Source organism: Nicotiana sylvestris, chromosome 4, assembly GCF_000393655.2.
Source record: "Nicotiana sylvestris chromosome 4, ASM39365v2, whole genome shotgun sequence".
Lineage (NCBI taxonomy): Eukaryota > Viridiplantae > Streptophyta > Magnoliopsida > Solanales > Solanaceae > Nicotiana > Nicotiana sylvestris.
The window spans coordinates 179,297,838-179,314,253 of record NC_091060.1 but is presented as its reverse complement, the minus strand read 5'-3'; the positions used below and the strand labels follow the sequence as shown (position 1 = coordinate 179,314,253).

Below are 16,416 nucleotides of genomic sequence, written 5' to 3'. Positions count from 1 at the left end.
TTAAGTACCAAGTGTCCTTAGTTTTTGAACTTCCAACTCTAAGTTCAGAACCAAGTATCTGCCACAACCATGACTCTTTATGTCTTCTGCTATGCATTTTGTGTAACCCGATAACACCTCGAATTGCACTGGTTATATTTGTCTCGCCAAAAACATCAAGATTACAATTATCGAAATCATTATTAACAGCAAAATTGGGAATAATAATTGATAGATACTTTATATTGTTTTGGGGGTATGATTACGGAAATGAGTTGAAAAAGAAAGGGCAGTATATGTTCATAGTGTATACGGTCGAAAATCAGGGAAGGCCGTTTTAAGGCTCCCATGGCAGTTCAAGCCCGGCCTCGATGGGATCATAGCACAGCCCAAGGCTCATCCCCGAAGCATTCGCCTCGACAGGGTACGTCGAAGATTCACCATGGTGTACCTCGAGACAGTATGAAAATCGACGACCTTCATAGAAGGGCAAGAAACCCCCGAGGGCACGTGATAAGGAATGACAGAGTCTGCAAGAATAGTACAAATCTGTACTGAGCCATTATACAGCTGTATTAGTAGCATTTCTTCGTCATTTATTAGACATGTACTATTTTGGGATTCGCCCTTCCTATATAAAGGGGACCCTATCGTCTCGTAAGGGGATTCAGATTATTACACAACATATTAAATACAATACAACATTCTCCGCTCTTTGCTTAAACAATTGTTCTATATATTTATTACTTATTCTTCCATTATCCATTCATTGTTCATTTTTTATTCTTCATTTATTGCTCATTATTAACCGCAAAAGGCCATATTTGAGGCCCTCATTATCATTGATTCTTCATCAATTGCTCATTGCTATTAGCCCTATCTAGACCTCGAGGCCCTGCTCCAGCCAGCTCGAGGCCCGACCTTCTGACCCTATTGGTTTGTATTTCTTATTTTATTTACTTACACTTAGCATCTATTGTCGTACAACTAGTATTAAAATAAATCACGTATTTTTAAAACCTCAAAATCAAAGATAATTGTAGTTACCATTTTCAAGGTAAACACACAGGAACAAGACTTTTTGATTGTTTTCAAAAGTGCTTCTCAAAAAAATGCTTTTGGAGAGAAACTACTTTTTTTCTACTTCTCCAAAACTTCTGCTTTTCCTCAAAAGCACTTTTTTTCTTTCCAAAAGCTTGGCCAAACAACTTATTTTTTGGCCAAAAGTGCTTTTGACAAAAAGGAAGAAGTACTTTTAGCCAAAAATAAGCTTGGACAAACCGGCTATAAGGTTGAAACTCTCACTAATGTTTTATTTTGTGAGAAGTCAAAACACATATGGTGAACCACTATTTTCATGAGTAAAATGAGTGTAACTTAAAGTTAATAAAAAAGCAGCAAATGGATTGTAGGCGACTTATAAATCGCACTATCAGAATGCGATTATGTTCACTCACGCAATTAATGTTAAAATTTCGTCACTTTAAGATCTGTACTTAGTAAAAATCAAACCGCCAAAAGCTCAAGCTCAAGCTCTACGCTGCGAATCAATGCAAGGAGGATCAAATGGAATCGGTTATGGTCTCAAATATCAGGTCTGTTCAACTCCAATCCTCAGAATTCTCCTCCTTTCATTTCGCATAAACCCTAATAATTCACTGATTTATCTCGTTTTTTTTTTCTGATAAGGCACGGTGCATCGCCGATGTAAAAGCCGACACGGATCACACCAGTTTCCTCACCGGAACTCTCAGCCTCAAAGAAGAAAATGAGGTACTATTCAATTAGCTTCATTTCATACTTCATCCTAATTCGTCACGAGTAGACGTGAATTGCCCAGTAATGCGGCATTTTGCAGGTACATTTGATTCGGCTTTCTTCAGCTGGCACTGAATTGATCTGTGAAGGTCTATTTTCTCACCCTAACGAGATCTGGGACCTTGCTTCATGTCCTTTCGATCAACGTATTTTCTCTACTGTTTTCTCTTCCGGTAAGTTTTATTGTTTAATTTTCCTTTACTAAAGTTAATTATGAATCTTCTTAGTTAGCTTTCTCATTTACTTAACATTGGATCAAGTTGACTTGAACGAATATATTTGTATTTTCTTCTGTTGAATTTTTTGTTTATTGAAGCTCGATGTTTTATCGGCACGTGACAGTTTAACTGTATATTCGACTAATGATTTATCTTTGTTCACTCTCTCGTTTTCTTAACATTGGATTGAGTTGATTTGAATGAACATAGTGTGTTGTTTCTTCTGTGATCTTTTAGATTTGTTAAATTAAAAGTGGAATTTAGTATCTACTCATGACAGTTCTGTTTTGCTTGAATTTGTTTAATGTGATATTCATGATTTTAATAGTTACTACTGTCGATGGAGTGGAATGAATGCTAAAGATGTAGGGATTGACAACGGAAAATAACAACAATGCAATAATATTATTTGTAAACAGATATACGAATTGGCTTGACTCGTGCTGGGCACTGTCCTAAGAAACTATTTCAACAGTGTGAAATGCCTATCCAGGATTAAACAAGTCTACCTCTATTTGGGAGGATACAGGAATCAACAAATATTAAATTGCAAACCCAAGTATTTAAAAGTGAACAAAGAAAGTAGACTACAAAATTTTGAAGAGGAAAGAAAATGAAGCTGAAGAGGAACGAAAAGGCAAAGGTAAAAGATGCTGATGATTGATGGCTATTTTGAAGGCCTATTTATAGGCTATAAGAGAAGTTTAGAACATGACAAGTGTATAACACTTGTTTTGAATTTCCCACGCAAGATTGCCACATGGAAGGACATTTGTCCAATTTTTGGAAATATCACAACAATTTCCCCACATATTTTCAAAAAATTCATTCAAAGAGGAGTAAGATTTGCTAGATTTGTATGGTCCAAGTGCATTGGTATGCATTGGATAGACTAATGAAATATTATAGAGGAATCATGAATTATGGTATCCTATATAATAGATTTCCTTCTAGTTTAGAAGGGTACAGTGATGAAAACTGGATCTCTGATTCAAATGAAATAAAATCCACTAGTGGTTATGTATTCACCTTTGGTGGTGGTGCAATATCGTGGAGATCAGCTAAACAGACGATCATTGCTAGATCAACTATGGAATCAGATTTTGTAGCTCTGGAGTTAGCTGATTCTGAGGTTGAGTGGCTAAGAAACTTCTTAGCTAATATCCCTTCAATAAAGGACGTATTGCCTCCTATGTTTATACATTGTGATTGCCAAGCGACAATAGCTATAGCAAAGAATAAATCTTATAATTGTAAAAGTTGACACATGAAATTGAGACATGATGTCATAAAGCAGCTGCCGAGAGATGGAATAATTTCCATTGATTATGTGAAGTCAGAAATTAATTTGGCCGATTCTCTGACTAAACCAATGGGAAGAAAATTAATTCTTCAAACCTCAAAAGAGATGGGGTTAAGGCCGACATGTTGTCAATAGAGATGGTAACCCAACCTATGTGATTGGAGATCCCATGAAGTAGGTTCATATGGGAAATAACAAGTCGATATTGACATTGAAGCACTAAAGGAGAGTGCTTAACTGCTACTAATTGAGAGGATGAGTTATAACTCTTAATGAAATTCATAGTCCTTATGGATGGTGTATTTAAAAGCAGTATACACTTGATGAATTCACCTATATGAGAGCGGAGTGGGGCCGCTCCTATGAGATTTTGGCCTAGTCTCTAGAGCTCTCATGAATAACCAGGCACCGCATGACCTAGTGGCGCAAAACCGCGTTGAACAACAAAATTGTGAGGGTCGAAATGTGATTGATAAAATCTCTGACTTACAATAAGAATTTGTGGTTCATAGAAATATTATATTTCACCAGTAATTTTGTGAGTTAAGTTTTATTGGTCTAAGTTTGGTTCATAGTCCAAAAGACACCAAACCTATTGCATTTGGACCATACAAATCCAATAAATCTTACTCCTCTTTGTATTTTTTGAAAATATGTGGGAACTGTTGTGATATTTCCAAAAATTGGACAAATATCCTTCCATGTGGCAATCTTGCATGGGAAATTCAAAACAAGTGTTATACACTTGTCATACTCTAAGCTTCTCTTATAGCCTATAAATAGGCCTTCAAAATAGCCATCATTCATTAACATCTTTTACCTTTGCCTTTTCGTTCCTCTTCAGCTTCCTTTTCTTTCCTCCTCAAAATTTTGTAGTCTACTTTCTTCGTTCTCCTATTTTAAATAGTTGGGTTTGTAATTTAATATTTTGCTGATTCCTGTATCCTCTCAAATAGAAGTAGGCTTGTTTAATCCTGGAGAGACATTTCACACTGCTGAAATAGTTTCTTAGGACAGTGCCCGCACGACTCAAGCCAATTCGTATATCTGCTTACAAATAATATTATTGCAGTGTTGTTATTTTCCGGTGTCAATTTCCTACAAAAGATTCATATAGTTGAGCGGATTAATTTGGGATTGATGCGTAGTTAATTGGAGTTCTTTTTTATGACAGTAGTGTTAGGGTCAGCTTGTGCCCCTTGACTCTTCCACCCGGTACTTGCTACCTCCCACAAGCTCACCAACATAGGTACCGGATAGCTTTGCCTGCCAAGGCGTAGACAAATAGAAAGAAATTACCTAGTATCTTTTTATTCCGCCTGCGACCTCATGGTTCTCCTGACTTCATTGACCACTAGTTCACACCCTTGGGTGCTAGTTAATTGGTCAAACCACACTGCTATTGATTTTGGTGTTTTCCTATTTTTGATAAAACTTTGGGGTGTGCATTCGAATCGGTTTATCGATAAATCGAATCGATTATTTGTTATCGGTTTATCGATTCATCGATTTCGATTTCAAAATTTTCCTTATCGAGTTATCGATTTCGATTTCGATTTTGTCCTCTTCGGTTATAGGTTTATCGATAAACCGATAAGATATACTATTTACCCTTATTCTTTAATACCCTTTCCTTTACCCTAAGTCCCTAACCCTATTATTTCATCAACCACATTTAAGGACGGATCATATTTAAAGCTTTAGGGAATGAAGTTCAAATTAATGGAAAATAGAATTAGCCATGCATTTTTTTTTATACCGTTGGAGTGTTGGTAGCATACATTTGATCCCTTACTTAGTTTCGTTGCATATGCTTGTTAACACAAATTTTATGTTATAAACGGTGTTCATCTTATTTTAGCTTCTTTTTGTCCATATTAGTTAGGCGTGTTTATAGCAATATACTTTCCGTAGAATCCCGCAAATTTTCTTATTGGTGTAATCGATAACCGAATCGATAAGCCCCAAAAATCGATAAATCGAAATCGAAACCTTATTGAAACGATAACGATAAGCATATGTACAAATCGATAATCGATCGATAAGGGTCAAAATCGAATCGATAAATCGAATGCACACCCCTAATAAAACTAGTATCCTTTGGTGGTTTGAGCAATAGTTTGTTTCTTTTTAATTTTGTAGCATCAGAAGTTGAATTTATGATCTTCACTTGTCTGCTTAAGCAAGATCGCAAGGACGTTCCTTGCATTTGAGTTGCCTTTTGTGGCATTCATTAGATGTTAGAATGCAATTGCGGTTGGTTTTGGTAGTTGATGTTTTTGAGAACTAGGTTCTATGATGATGGTCTATTTGTTTGCAGGTGAAACATATGGGGCAGCAATATGGCAGATCCCTGAGCTGTATGGCCAGTTGAATTCTCCACAACTAGAGAAGATTGCGGCTCTTGATGCTCATAGTTCAAAGATAAAGTGGTAAGTCCTTTTTATATGGTAAACATAGCCCCTGAGCTCCAAAGATTGTCATGCTTATAATAAATAATAAACATTAAGGCTTAGGAGTAGAAATACAGGATGCATTGTGTGCAAAATTCTGTTTTTTTTAATCATCAAAACTCCGTATGTTCATTTAATCATTCGAATGAATGCTGCGATTGTAGCTTCTAATGCTTAATATTGAAACTTACCCAACTGACAGCAGCTTCCATCTATGTACATATAAGCATGATTGCATCTTATTTTGCAAAAAAGAAAAAAAATTGAAATTATGATCCGATGAAATCCTATGCTTCATTAACTTCTATTATCATTATACCTCCTATTATCATCTCCTATGCTACATTAGCTCTTATGCTAAATATATTGATGATATGATTTCCAACAGTTACATTGTTTTTTTGGTAAATAATTTTTTTTTTACCAATCGAAAATATGTACACAAGAAAAAAGAAACAAACTGGCTGATGGACATGATGCCCCAACATCAGGATCTACAAAGCCAACCATATCATCACACAACTACACCATGGCTAACTACTACAACCACAAAGTTAAGGATAGAAATTTAATTGATCAAGTTTCCTAGCTAATCTTGCATGCATTGTTCCTCTACAACATATCTCTTGGATAATCTGTTTCATAATATGCTTCGAATCTGACTGCATACATTGGAATACCCGTTGGTTTCTTTCTTTCCAGATGTAGTACACACTCGCTGCAAGTGCCATTCTGTATATCTCTGCCTCGACTCTTCTTCCTCTTGCATAAACTTCAGCCCACTTTAGTTCCTCTTACCAATCCATTACCATTCTGCTTATCCCTTGCCAAGCTAGGACCTTTTTCCAGATATAGGAAGACATATCACATTGAAAGAACAAGTGTGGAATACTTTCGTTCCCAGTATTACAGAGTGGACAAGCCAATGGAACCTCCAGTCCCTATTGTATTAGTCTATCTCTAGTAAGCAATTTTCCATATGCCACAAGTCTTAATATGAATATCCATTTGGGAGCTCCTAAGTTATTACACACTAGCTTCCTCCATGAAACCTTAGTAAAAACACCTCTCATTTTAGTGTACAGCTTCCTAATAGAGAAGTTTGACAGTGATTGAAACTCATTAGCATTTATTCCTGCTAGTTCAACATAGGTTTTGGCTTTTAAGATTTTTTGCACTACCCAGGATGCTTGTTTTGGTGCAACCTCCCATACTTGCCTTTCCTTTATATAATAGTTATGTACCCACTTGTCCCATAGGCTATCCTTCTTGCTACACGAATTCCATAATAGTTTGCATATGGCAGCTTTGTTCCAGCTGCAAATATCAAGGATATTCATACCTCCTGCTACCTGAGGATAGCAAACTCTATCCCATGCAAGCAAAGCCCTCTTTGATAGTTCAACTCCTCCGGTCCATAAGAATTTTCTACATGTTGCCTCAATTAGCTTAACTACCTTTGCGGGTTATACAAATATCTGTGACCAAAATACTTGGACCGAAAAGAGAACATTCTATCAGCTGGACTCTTCCTGCATAAGAGAGGAATTTCGCTGTCCAACTTTGAATTCTTCCCATCATCTTTTCCAGCAAAGGTTGGCATTGAAGCACTGAGAGCCTCTTGGTGCTCAGGGGAACACCAAGATATCTTATTGGTAACTCTCCTTTAGTGAACCCAGTTAATTCCATGATTTGTTGTTGAACTGTTGCATCTACACCTCCAAAATAAATGGAGCTTTTGTCTCTATTAGCACTTAGTCCAGAAGTTGTTGAGAATTCCTGGAAACAATCAAATAGCATTTGAATAGACTTCACATCGCCCCTGCAAAATAGTAGTAAGTCATCAGCAAATCCCAGTTGTATAACGCTCATCTTCTCACACTTTGGATGATAGTTAAAGTCAGGTTCATTCCCCAGACTCTAGAACTATCACTACCCTTCGACAAAGCTAACCTAATTATCTCCCGAAATGGAATGCCGTGATTCATGAGTGCTTCAAATATAATCGAAAATGCAGTCCTATGGTTTTGGAGGAAAAATCCTAATACTTCAAAAATCATCATTTCTTTCTGTGTTCTGTTTCATGCTTATTCCTTTTCTTTGCTTTGCTCTCTGGAATGAAGCAATTCAAAGCTTTTGGTCTCAACTAGCAGTTCTGCTGCTTGAACAATTTTTTGCTTAATCTTATAGTATTGCGAGCTCTATGAGATGGTGGTCACGTAATTGAAATTCGATAGCTGTAAATTACTAACAAATTGGTTCTTTAATTCGTGCTTGAGATGTTTTTAAGTAGTTAACAGTTTATGATCCTTCTCTTTTGGTCTATCATGCTTCAAAGACTCATCCTTTTTATTCTTAATTTTTCTATTAAATGGTGGTCTTATCTATTTCATTTACTCGGACACTTAAATGTATTGCAAATGGTGGGCAGCACACTTTGGTGGCCAACAGGAAGGCATGACAAGTTGGTTAGCATTGATGAGCAGAATCTTTTCCTCTGGAGCTTTGATACTTCAAAGAAGAATGCACAGGTATATTCCAGCATATGGCTACTTAGATCTGTCATCCTTCGTCTTGATTTTGTTTTAATTTTCATTTGAGAAAAGTGCTGCTCATGTTTGGTCAGACATGCTTTCTTGAACAGTCATTTCTTTTATGCTACTGCAAGAAGTTTATCATCGTTTGGCTTGGGAAAAGGGGTTGGAGAAGCAAAGCCACAGTGCATAATACTACAATCGTGCTACCTTCTGATAGTTTGAAAATGCTGTGAACCAGGAACATACGAATAGTAATACATTGTTAACACATACAGGGTGAAAGCTGATGAATAATTTGAAATGGCATAGATGTTGGCTGAAAATTCACTTGTGTTCCTCATAGCTGGATGTTTTAAGTACCGAACTGTTTGATTACTAGTAGTAGAGCGCTCAAAATAAACATGTAATTTGCACTATAGAGTACTTCTGTTACAGCTAAACCTATTTACTGGGCTGGAAATAATATTATCTTGAGATGTTCTTTTGGTTGGTATATTCTCGCGCCCTTGTTTGAAATACAAGGTGGTCTGTAGTTTACCTTAGGCTTCTGTGTGTTTCATCTTCGGTTATCACTGTTCTTAGCTCCAGAGAACGTCAAGCATAGTTGTAAAAGTGTTGTTACTTCTGATTTGTGGGGCTAATTTTTATTCAGGTCTGCTACAAAATTTAGGTACAATCACAAGAATCAGCAGGTGTGCTACATTCTTTATCTGGGGGCGCCTGGGATCCTCATGATTATAATGCTCTAGCGCTAACATGTGAATCATCAGTCCAACTTTGGGATCTACGGACAATGAAGTAAGTGAATATGGTACTTCATTCTCTATATTCTGTTTCATGGGTTGTCGTTAGTCACTGTTCACTTGTGAAAAAGCTCAAGATAAATCATACCAGAAAAGAATGGAAGAGAGTACTTGGAAGTAAAGTAAGTAGCATGGCATGGACAACTATGTCTCTTAGGACAAAACATACTTTGAAAGAGGAGGGGAAAAGAGAATATTTTCATGTTCTTGATATAGCCTAATCTATACAGAGGAAAAACCCATAAAGCACGTACTGCATCTATTTCATAGAATCTAGTGCTATAAACTATAGATCCAAGTCATAGCGTGGCATTGATTAAGAAAGAAACTTAATAGTAAATAGTTTCAAGGTCCCAAAGATAACGCGGTGTATGCTTACTACCCAAAGGGTAATAGTTTTAAGGCACAAAAGTTGCTCACTGCATTATTTAATTGCTTTCTTTTTTTAGGTACACGTAAAGCTATTTCTGCTTTTGTCCTATTAATTGAATAATTATCAAGACACAGTTTACATCATGGCTAATTCCACTGCAGGAAAATGACCTCAATTGATCATCCCCATGTCCGTAATTTGGATTACAATGTGAAGAGAAAGTTTATGCTTGTAAGTACATAGATTTGTGAAGTTATTAAGTTGCATCTTTTGCTTGATTTATCGTCCATTGTTTGCAAATGAAAAAAAATCTTTTTGAGTAAGTTTTTATGAATGTGTGAAGTGTATCTGTTGTTTGCATGTACGCCTATGTGTTAATATTAACAATGTTAGGAGTTGACACTCTAATGTGGACCCATCTTAGGAAACATTTTTTTCCTTTTCCTTTTGTTTTTTCATACTAATATTTCAATTTCAATATGGAAATTTGGGAGGTACTCTTGTTGCTGCTCGAAGAAGGAAAGGATTATATTTTTCAGTTCTTTAAACATACTATCTTCTACTTTCTACTTTCTGTTTCCTGCTAGTGATCATTCTATGGAGAGAGATGGAATGAGAAGAATGTCACGACATGGATAGTACTTCCTCTAAAGTGTATGGCTGTGGTCTGGTGTTTCTAATGGCTCTACTTCTCTTTCAGGCTTCTGGTTCTTGCTCAATGATTTGTTGTTTAATTCTGAAGAAGTTCGCATATTTGTGTATTTTAATGTCTCCATCTACCTAAATAGAAGTTTGTCATCTTTAACATGCCAGTTTTATATGAAGATGATTATCCTGTGTTCTTGGAACTTTTCTATCAAGAAACCATGATCAAGTTGAGGAATTTCTCTGTCGTGTTTGGAACAATATTTTTAAATTTCTTAAAGAGAACATAATAAGATACCAAATAAGCATCAAAGTGAAATATGAATAGTTAGTTGGACTCAATAAATCTGGTTTTGCTACCTCTCCATGCTTTAGGTTCTCCATTTTTTTTCTCATAAGATTTAAAATGGGTACACACAGGAGAAAGTGGTATTAGTTTTCTATGTGCAAGGTATTGCTATCATAACTTTACCATCTTAATTTTCAACTCTCTGTTTATAATATCAAAGTAGTTTGGTCTTAGCTTCTTTTTCTTTCCCTGGAAGAAAGCAGGCGTTTGGTGTCAGTGAAGATGTATTTAAATTCTGCAGGTAACTGCTGAAGATGAATCTGGGATACATATATGGGATCTTAGAATGCTGAAGTTTCCAGTCCTTGAGCTCCCTGGACATGCTCACTGGTACTACTTTGTGGCAATAATGAGGCTGCTTACCTTATCTTTAGTTAATTGAGTTCTTTATATAAGATTATTGTCTGGTCTTTCACTTTTTTCGTTAGGGTAAAGGATTATAAATTTCTTTCTGAATTTCCTTTTCTATATTGAGTAAATGCAGTTTATGTTTGTTCCCAGGACATGGACTGTCAAGTGCAATCCCGAATATGAAGACTTAATTCTGGTTCTTCTCTTCATTTTCTGTATCTGTTTGTCTATCCTCTCTATGTACAGAGCACAGTTGGGTATACATCCTTTGAGCCCCCCCCCCCCCCAAAAAAAATAAAAATAAAAAATAAAATCTATCTTATGCTTTTTAGATATAGGATGTTTAACTGCTTGTAGCTCTGTAACTTGCATTGAAAGCTCTTGACAGCATGTCCTATGTCTTATCTACTATGCATATGGGGTTTTAGTATTAAAAACAAGTCGTGTGTTCTACTTTGGCCATTGATATTTTGTTGCTGAAACAAAATCTTTGGCAGAGCGCTGGAACTGATTCTGCTGTCAATCTGTGGCGGGCTTCTCCTCCTAGTGGCGACAAACCAACTTCAGAGAGGTGCTTTCTTAAACCCTCTTCCCCTTCTCCGCAAAAAAAAGAAAAGTAAGAAAAAGAAAAAAAAACACTTGAAAATGTCTTCTCTCACTGTATCTAATGAAGTTTATGGATTTTCAGCTTTGACTCCCCTAATAGGCCTGTCGATCCATTGCTTAATTCATATAGTGACTATGAAGACAGTGTGTATGGTAAGTAAGCACTTCTTGTTGCCTCATCAGCTTACTTTGTAAGCAGCAGTTGACTATTCCATCTTGGTTGTAGGACTTGCTTGGAGCTGTCGAGAGCCGTGGATATTTGCATCATTATCATATGATGGAAGGGTAAGATCTCTATTTGGTATTTGCCAGAAGAACCAAGAAGTATACATGTTGTCTTTGGAAAATAACCAGCAGATTTTGCAGTCTGTGAATTACTCTAGCTTTGATCTGCATTAACACTAGGAGGTATTGCTGCAAATGCTATTGGATTTTTTGGGCAATAGGCAATAGAAAATTTTGTCCAAATTTTTAACATCCATCTTTAATTAGTTTTGACAACCGTCTTTAGCTTGTCCAATTAATGCATTCATTTTACATCATAATTATGATTACATAATTCTATGTTTTTATATTTATAAGGAATATAAAGTGGAGGTTTCTGTTGCATCGATGTCTTTTCTTGTGTTGGAATTCTGAGTCCAGATTTCAGGATGACATAGAGAATGTTCCCACAATTGTGCATGTGTACTTAGAAAATTAGTTTATTATTTCTATTTCACGTTAAATAGTCTTAAGAATTTTGTCTTGATATAAATTAAGAATTGGCGCTAAGTGTTTTGTTGTCTTAATTTATTGCTTTTCCTCTTCTTTTTTTGGGGTGGGTAAGCAGGTGGTTGTAGAATCGACAAAGCCTCATCTGCCAAGAAAATGAATCAGAACAACCGAAGTACGTACTTACTCTTGATCCCTTTTACGACCTCATTATCTCTTTGCCATTTCTCATCTCTTTTCATGTTTGTTTCACTACAGTATGTCCCCTGTCAAACTTGTATTCTTGAAATTGAACCATGTGTTCACAATGGAGTTAATGCTGCTGAGGTGGAATATAGAATTTTGCTAGAGATCTCTTTGATTTTATCTAGTATGACGTTTGCAGTTCATTTCATGCTTTTCCATTCAAATTAGTTTATGGTTGTCATATCTTTGCACGTTGTAGAGGGTCAGAAAAGAGTGATGTCATGAACTTTTTCATAAACTTCCGACCAGGTACTTCATAATGGGATCCACCCAATGTTATTGTCCAGCTGACTATGTCACAAGATCACTAAAGTCGACAGATTCTTGTGTGGCCAAGTGTTAATTTCTGTGTTGATGACCACTTTTCCTTGAACAAACAGAGTACCCGGTTCATGATGCCCTTATTTTTTTAAATTTTTACTCTATTCGTCTATTTCGGCGAATAGATATTACTATGTTATTGTTCTGTAAAAACATGAGACCATTGTGATCGCAGTTAGTATTTCAGGCTGACTGGTTGATTTGTCTATCATATGATTATGATATGAGTATGCATTTATTGATTTGGTGTAAACGTAAATATAAGTTTTTATTATTTGATTTTTGTTAGCATTTTACCTGGTTCCGTGGATATGATGCTAAATCAGAAGGTGCCAAATAATGTTTGAAAATGGAGGGGAGGATGTGGCTATAAAAGTTTTCAACCCTTAGATTTCCAAATTGGAAATTTGTTGCCCCTAACTGGTTATTGACGTGACTCTAAGCTTATCCAAACACACAGGGATAGCATATCTACAACTTGTCAAAAGTGATTCGGTTTCCTAGTTCACAGCAAAAGTCAAGGTCAGAATTATTTTAAAAAGAATTTGTCATCTTTTTCATGTACACGTGGAGCTGTTTTTCACCATGAATGATGTGTCAGGAATCATTTGTTAGGATGATATGATGAGTCGGCTTATCCGCAGTGTTCAGATTTCTGCGTCAGCATGTGCCTTGTGCCATGTCATCACACTTTCTTGTTGACACGTGGAGAGCGGCGAATGGTTCTAATCGTTGCCAACATCAACCCAGTATAATCTCACTTAGTGTGGCGTCTGGGGAGGGTAGTGTGTACGCAGACCTTACCTTTACCCTGGGGTAGAGAGGCTGTTTTCAAATAGACCCCAACATCCTTCCCTCCAGGAACTTCCCACCTTGCTTTTGGGAAGACTCGAACTCACAACCTTTTAGTTGGAAGTGGAGGTTACCTTCCTTGCACCAGATAAATGATTCTGCCCACTGCAATTGAATCTTATGGTTAATTTCTTTTCTTTTCTTTTCTTTTCTATAATATCATTGATTTTTTTGCCCCAAGTAAATACCTCTTCCATGCAAAGTGGCAATTCTTTTTATGACAAAAAGAGTAGATTTTTGTGAGAATAGAGGGAGTAATAAAAATTGCGGACTGAAGTTTGTGTACCATTTAGTTGCGAATATTACCACTTTGCATGGAAGAGGTATTTAGGTGATTTTGGTTTCAAAAGCTGCATGTGAACTATTCATATTTTAAAAAGTAAAAAGAAGAACTTTATACTCGTACCTTTGTTACGTAAATATTATCTCTTAAAAACTAAGGACCCATTTGGATATAGATTTTTTTTTTAATTTTCCAAAGAAAATTTGAAAACATTGGACTGGAATTTGATTAGTTTTTGAAAAAAAAATTGAAGAAATTTTTGCGTCCACTCACAAACTTAGCTTTTTTCATTTATAGCCCGCGTCAGAAACTATTTCCATTATGTAGCCGAAAAAGTATATAAAATTTTTATAATTTTTATATATAACATGCATAATGTATTATATACAAAAAATATACATTTACGGCTGTTATTTCGAGAGTGTAATTTTTCCTAATGTGCAAATACAACTTTAACTTTCAAAAATTATTTTTTATAATTTTAGGAACAATGTACCTGAAAATTTCAAGCAAATTACCCCCAGGCGATCGTTTATTCGTTTAGATGAAAAAAGTAGAAGACTTTTTTGAAATAATTACTTACTATTAGCTACTAAGATAGGATGTATATTGGAGCAGTCTGAGTCCCACCTACATCGATGCGCGAGGTGATGTTTGGGCAAGTTTATACGTACTTGGATTATTGCACGGGATAATTACTATCTTTCAATAACATATATTAAATAACTTCGTCATTTAGATATAAGTAAATTAAAAAAATTGCATATTTTATTATTTATTAATATAATTTTCATTTCATTTCATTGATCACTAAATCACACGGTCCGGTGACGACGATCTCTTGCCTTATTGGTTTTGTAAACCATATATTAGTAGCAGTGACAGACCCAGGATTTTGTGCAAGCGGGTTCATTCGGAAAAGTCCATAACTAACATAAGCGTTATAAGCCGTATAAGCGGGTTCAAAAATAATTTCTATACAAAATTTACCTTGCTTTAGCCATAATTTATACATATACGCAGTATTATTTTTTGACTAAGCGGGTTCAGTTGAACCCACTTCTCACCACTTGGGTCTGCCCCTGATTAGTAGAAGTGATGGTTGAAAGAAATGTATCAGCATTTGTTATTTTCTTGCCTGCCTTGATTTGGTTACAATATCAATGCCAGTATATGTCTGTTTGGTTCGGATTTTTTTACTTAATACCAAACCAAGTCAAACCAAATATAGTCGGGTTTTTAATCGGTTTGGTTTGATTTTTCGATTTAGTGCGGTTTTCCGATTCGATTTGAACACCCCTATAACTGACCATTTTGTTCTACGTCTTAAAAAGTGTGAAAGGAAATTCAAGTAATTTCGTTGTTCTAAAGAGAATGAAACCTTAGCAATCGAATAATGATTATTTTTTTTTTGAAATGTGATCTTTTCAATACCTTATATTGTAATTTATAATATAAACCCACCTCATGCAATCACAAAATAGGTACTTTTATTTCAAAAAATTTAAAAATCAATATCTGACTTCAAATCGAAAATTAATTGTGCACATACTAATATATGACCCTCCACTTTTTAGGATAAAAATAGTATATATTTTTTTCAATAAAAATATATGCATTTTAAGTCCACAAAGTTGCTCTTTATTCCACTTAACAAAAACATAACTACTTATAACGCATCTAACTACCCAAAGAAAATCATAACATATCTGAATCATTTTAACAAATTAAATGATGACTTAAGAGTACTCAAATCGAAACAATGTAAGCCACATTGAAAACAAAGCAAGCATCATTACAAATGGTTGGTATTGTTAAATCATAATAATCTTTCACCATCAAGATTGCGATGGATAAATAAAATCTCTTCATCCTTAATCAGATGTGTCTGGTTCGAACTTTGAAATGTTTTTTGTTTTGTTTTGGTAAAGAGCATTTTCTCCTTTAATCAACCAAATATAAGGTACGTGACTCTAAGTGGGCGTTTGGACATAAGAAGTGTAAAATTTCAGAAAACAGTGAAAATGGTATATGAAAATTAGAGTTGTATTTAGATATGAATACAATTTTGGGTTATTTTTAATTTTATGTAAGTGATCTAAGTGAAAATTTTGAAAAACAGCTTCTAGGAGTTTTTCAAATATTCGAAAAATTCTGAAATTTATCTTCAAGCGAAAATTGAAAAATTATGACCAAATACTGATTTCGGAAAAAATAAAATAAAAATCGAAAAAAAGTAAAATCTTTTTTATGGCCAAAGGGTAAATTAGTCAAAACTCAATGGGAGTATGAAACATGGGTTAGAAACAAAAAATATTTTTATTTGCCATTTGTGATTTTGTTAATAGGGGATTGGCAAAGAGAGGGTCCAAGAAAGCTGATTCACTAACGGACACGTGGCAAATCCAGTGTGGCAAAATGGATACAAATCACAAGATACTGGACCCAATCGCAAATACCCACACTAAAAACTTAAAATATTTTTCGAGATAATCCCCCCCCTTTTTTTTAACCAATTCTTACTTTTTGGTCCTCTTCACCGTCAAAAATATTTTTCTATAAGTA

General features: G+C 35.3%; 1 protein-coding gene across 3 annotated transcripts; it reads left to right on the top strand.

The window, feature by feature from the left end:
* The first annotated feature begins 1,435 nt into the window (after positions 1 to 1,435).
* Positions 1,436 to 13,007, top strand: LOC104227168 (WD repeat-containing protein DWA2). 3 transcript variants are annotated; one of them, XR_711053.2, is made up of 15 exons: positions 1,436 to 1,574; positions 1,669 to 1,752; positions 1,838 to 1,970; positions 5,639 to 5,750; positions 8,203 to 8,302; positions 8,979 to 9,106; positions 9,646 to 9,715; positions 10,720 to 10,808; positions 10,980 to 11,025; positions 11,327 to 11,400; positions 11,518 to 11,588; positions 11,662 to 11,720; positions 12,268 to 12,324; positions 12,408 to 12,476; positions 12,645 to 12,681. XR_711053.2 is itself a non-coding variant. In XM_009779340.2 (14 exons), the coding sequence occupies exons 1-13, from the start codon at positions 1,530 to 1,532 to the stop codon at positions 12,307 to 12,309; spliced, it is 1,053 nt and encodes a 350-aa protein (XP_009777642.1). In that variant the 5' UTR covers positions 1,436 to 1,529; the 3' UTR covers positions 12,310 to 12,324; positions 12,645 to 13,007. The 3 variants fall into 3 exon arrangements, 2 of the variants coding, with proteins under 2 accessions (XP_009777642.1, XP_009777641.1); XM_009779340.2 differs by lacking the exon at positions 12,408 to 12,476 and having other exon boundaries at positions 12,645 to 13,007; XM_009779339.2 differs by having other exon boundaries at positions 12,408 to 13,007.
* Positions 13,008 to 16,416: the final 3,409 nt, after the last annotated feature.

What these genes read in the sequence shown, in the direction of transcription:
- LOC104227168 (XM_009779340.2), top strand. Translation starts at nt 1,530, where the DNA reads ATGCAAGGAGGATCAAATGGAATCGGTTATGGTCTCAAATATCAG. An exon ending in GTTATGGTCTCAAATATCAG is followed by an intron (nt 1,575 to 1,668) that starts GTCTGTTCAACT and finishes TTTTCTGATAAG; the next exon opens with GCACGGTGCATCGCCGATGT. An exon ending in TGGGATCTACGGACAATGAA is followed by an intron (nt 9,107 to 9,645) that starts GTAAGTGAATAT and finishes ATTCCACTGCAG; the next exon opens with GAAAATGACCTCAATTGATC.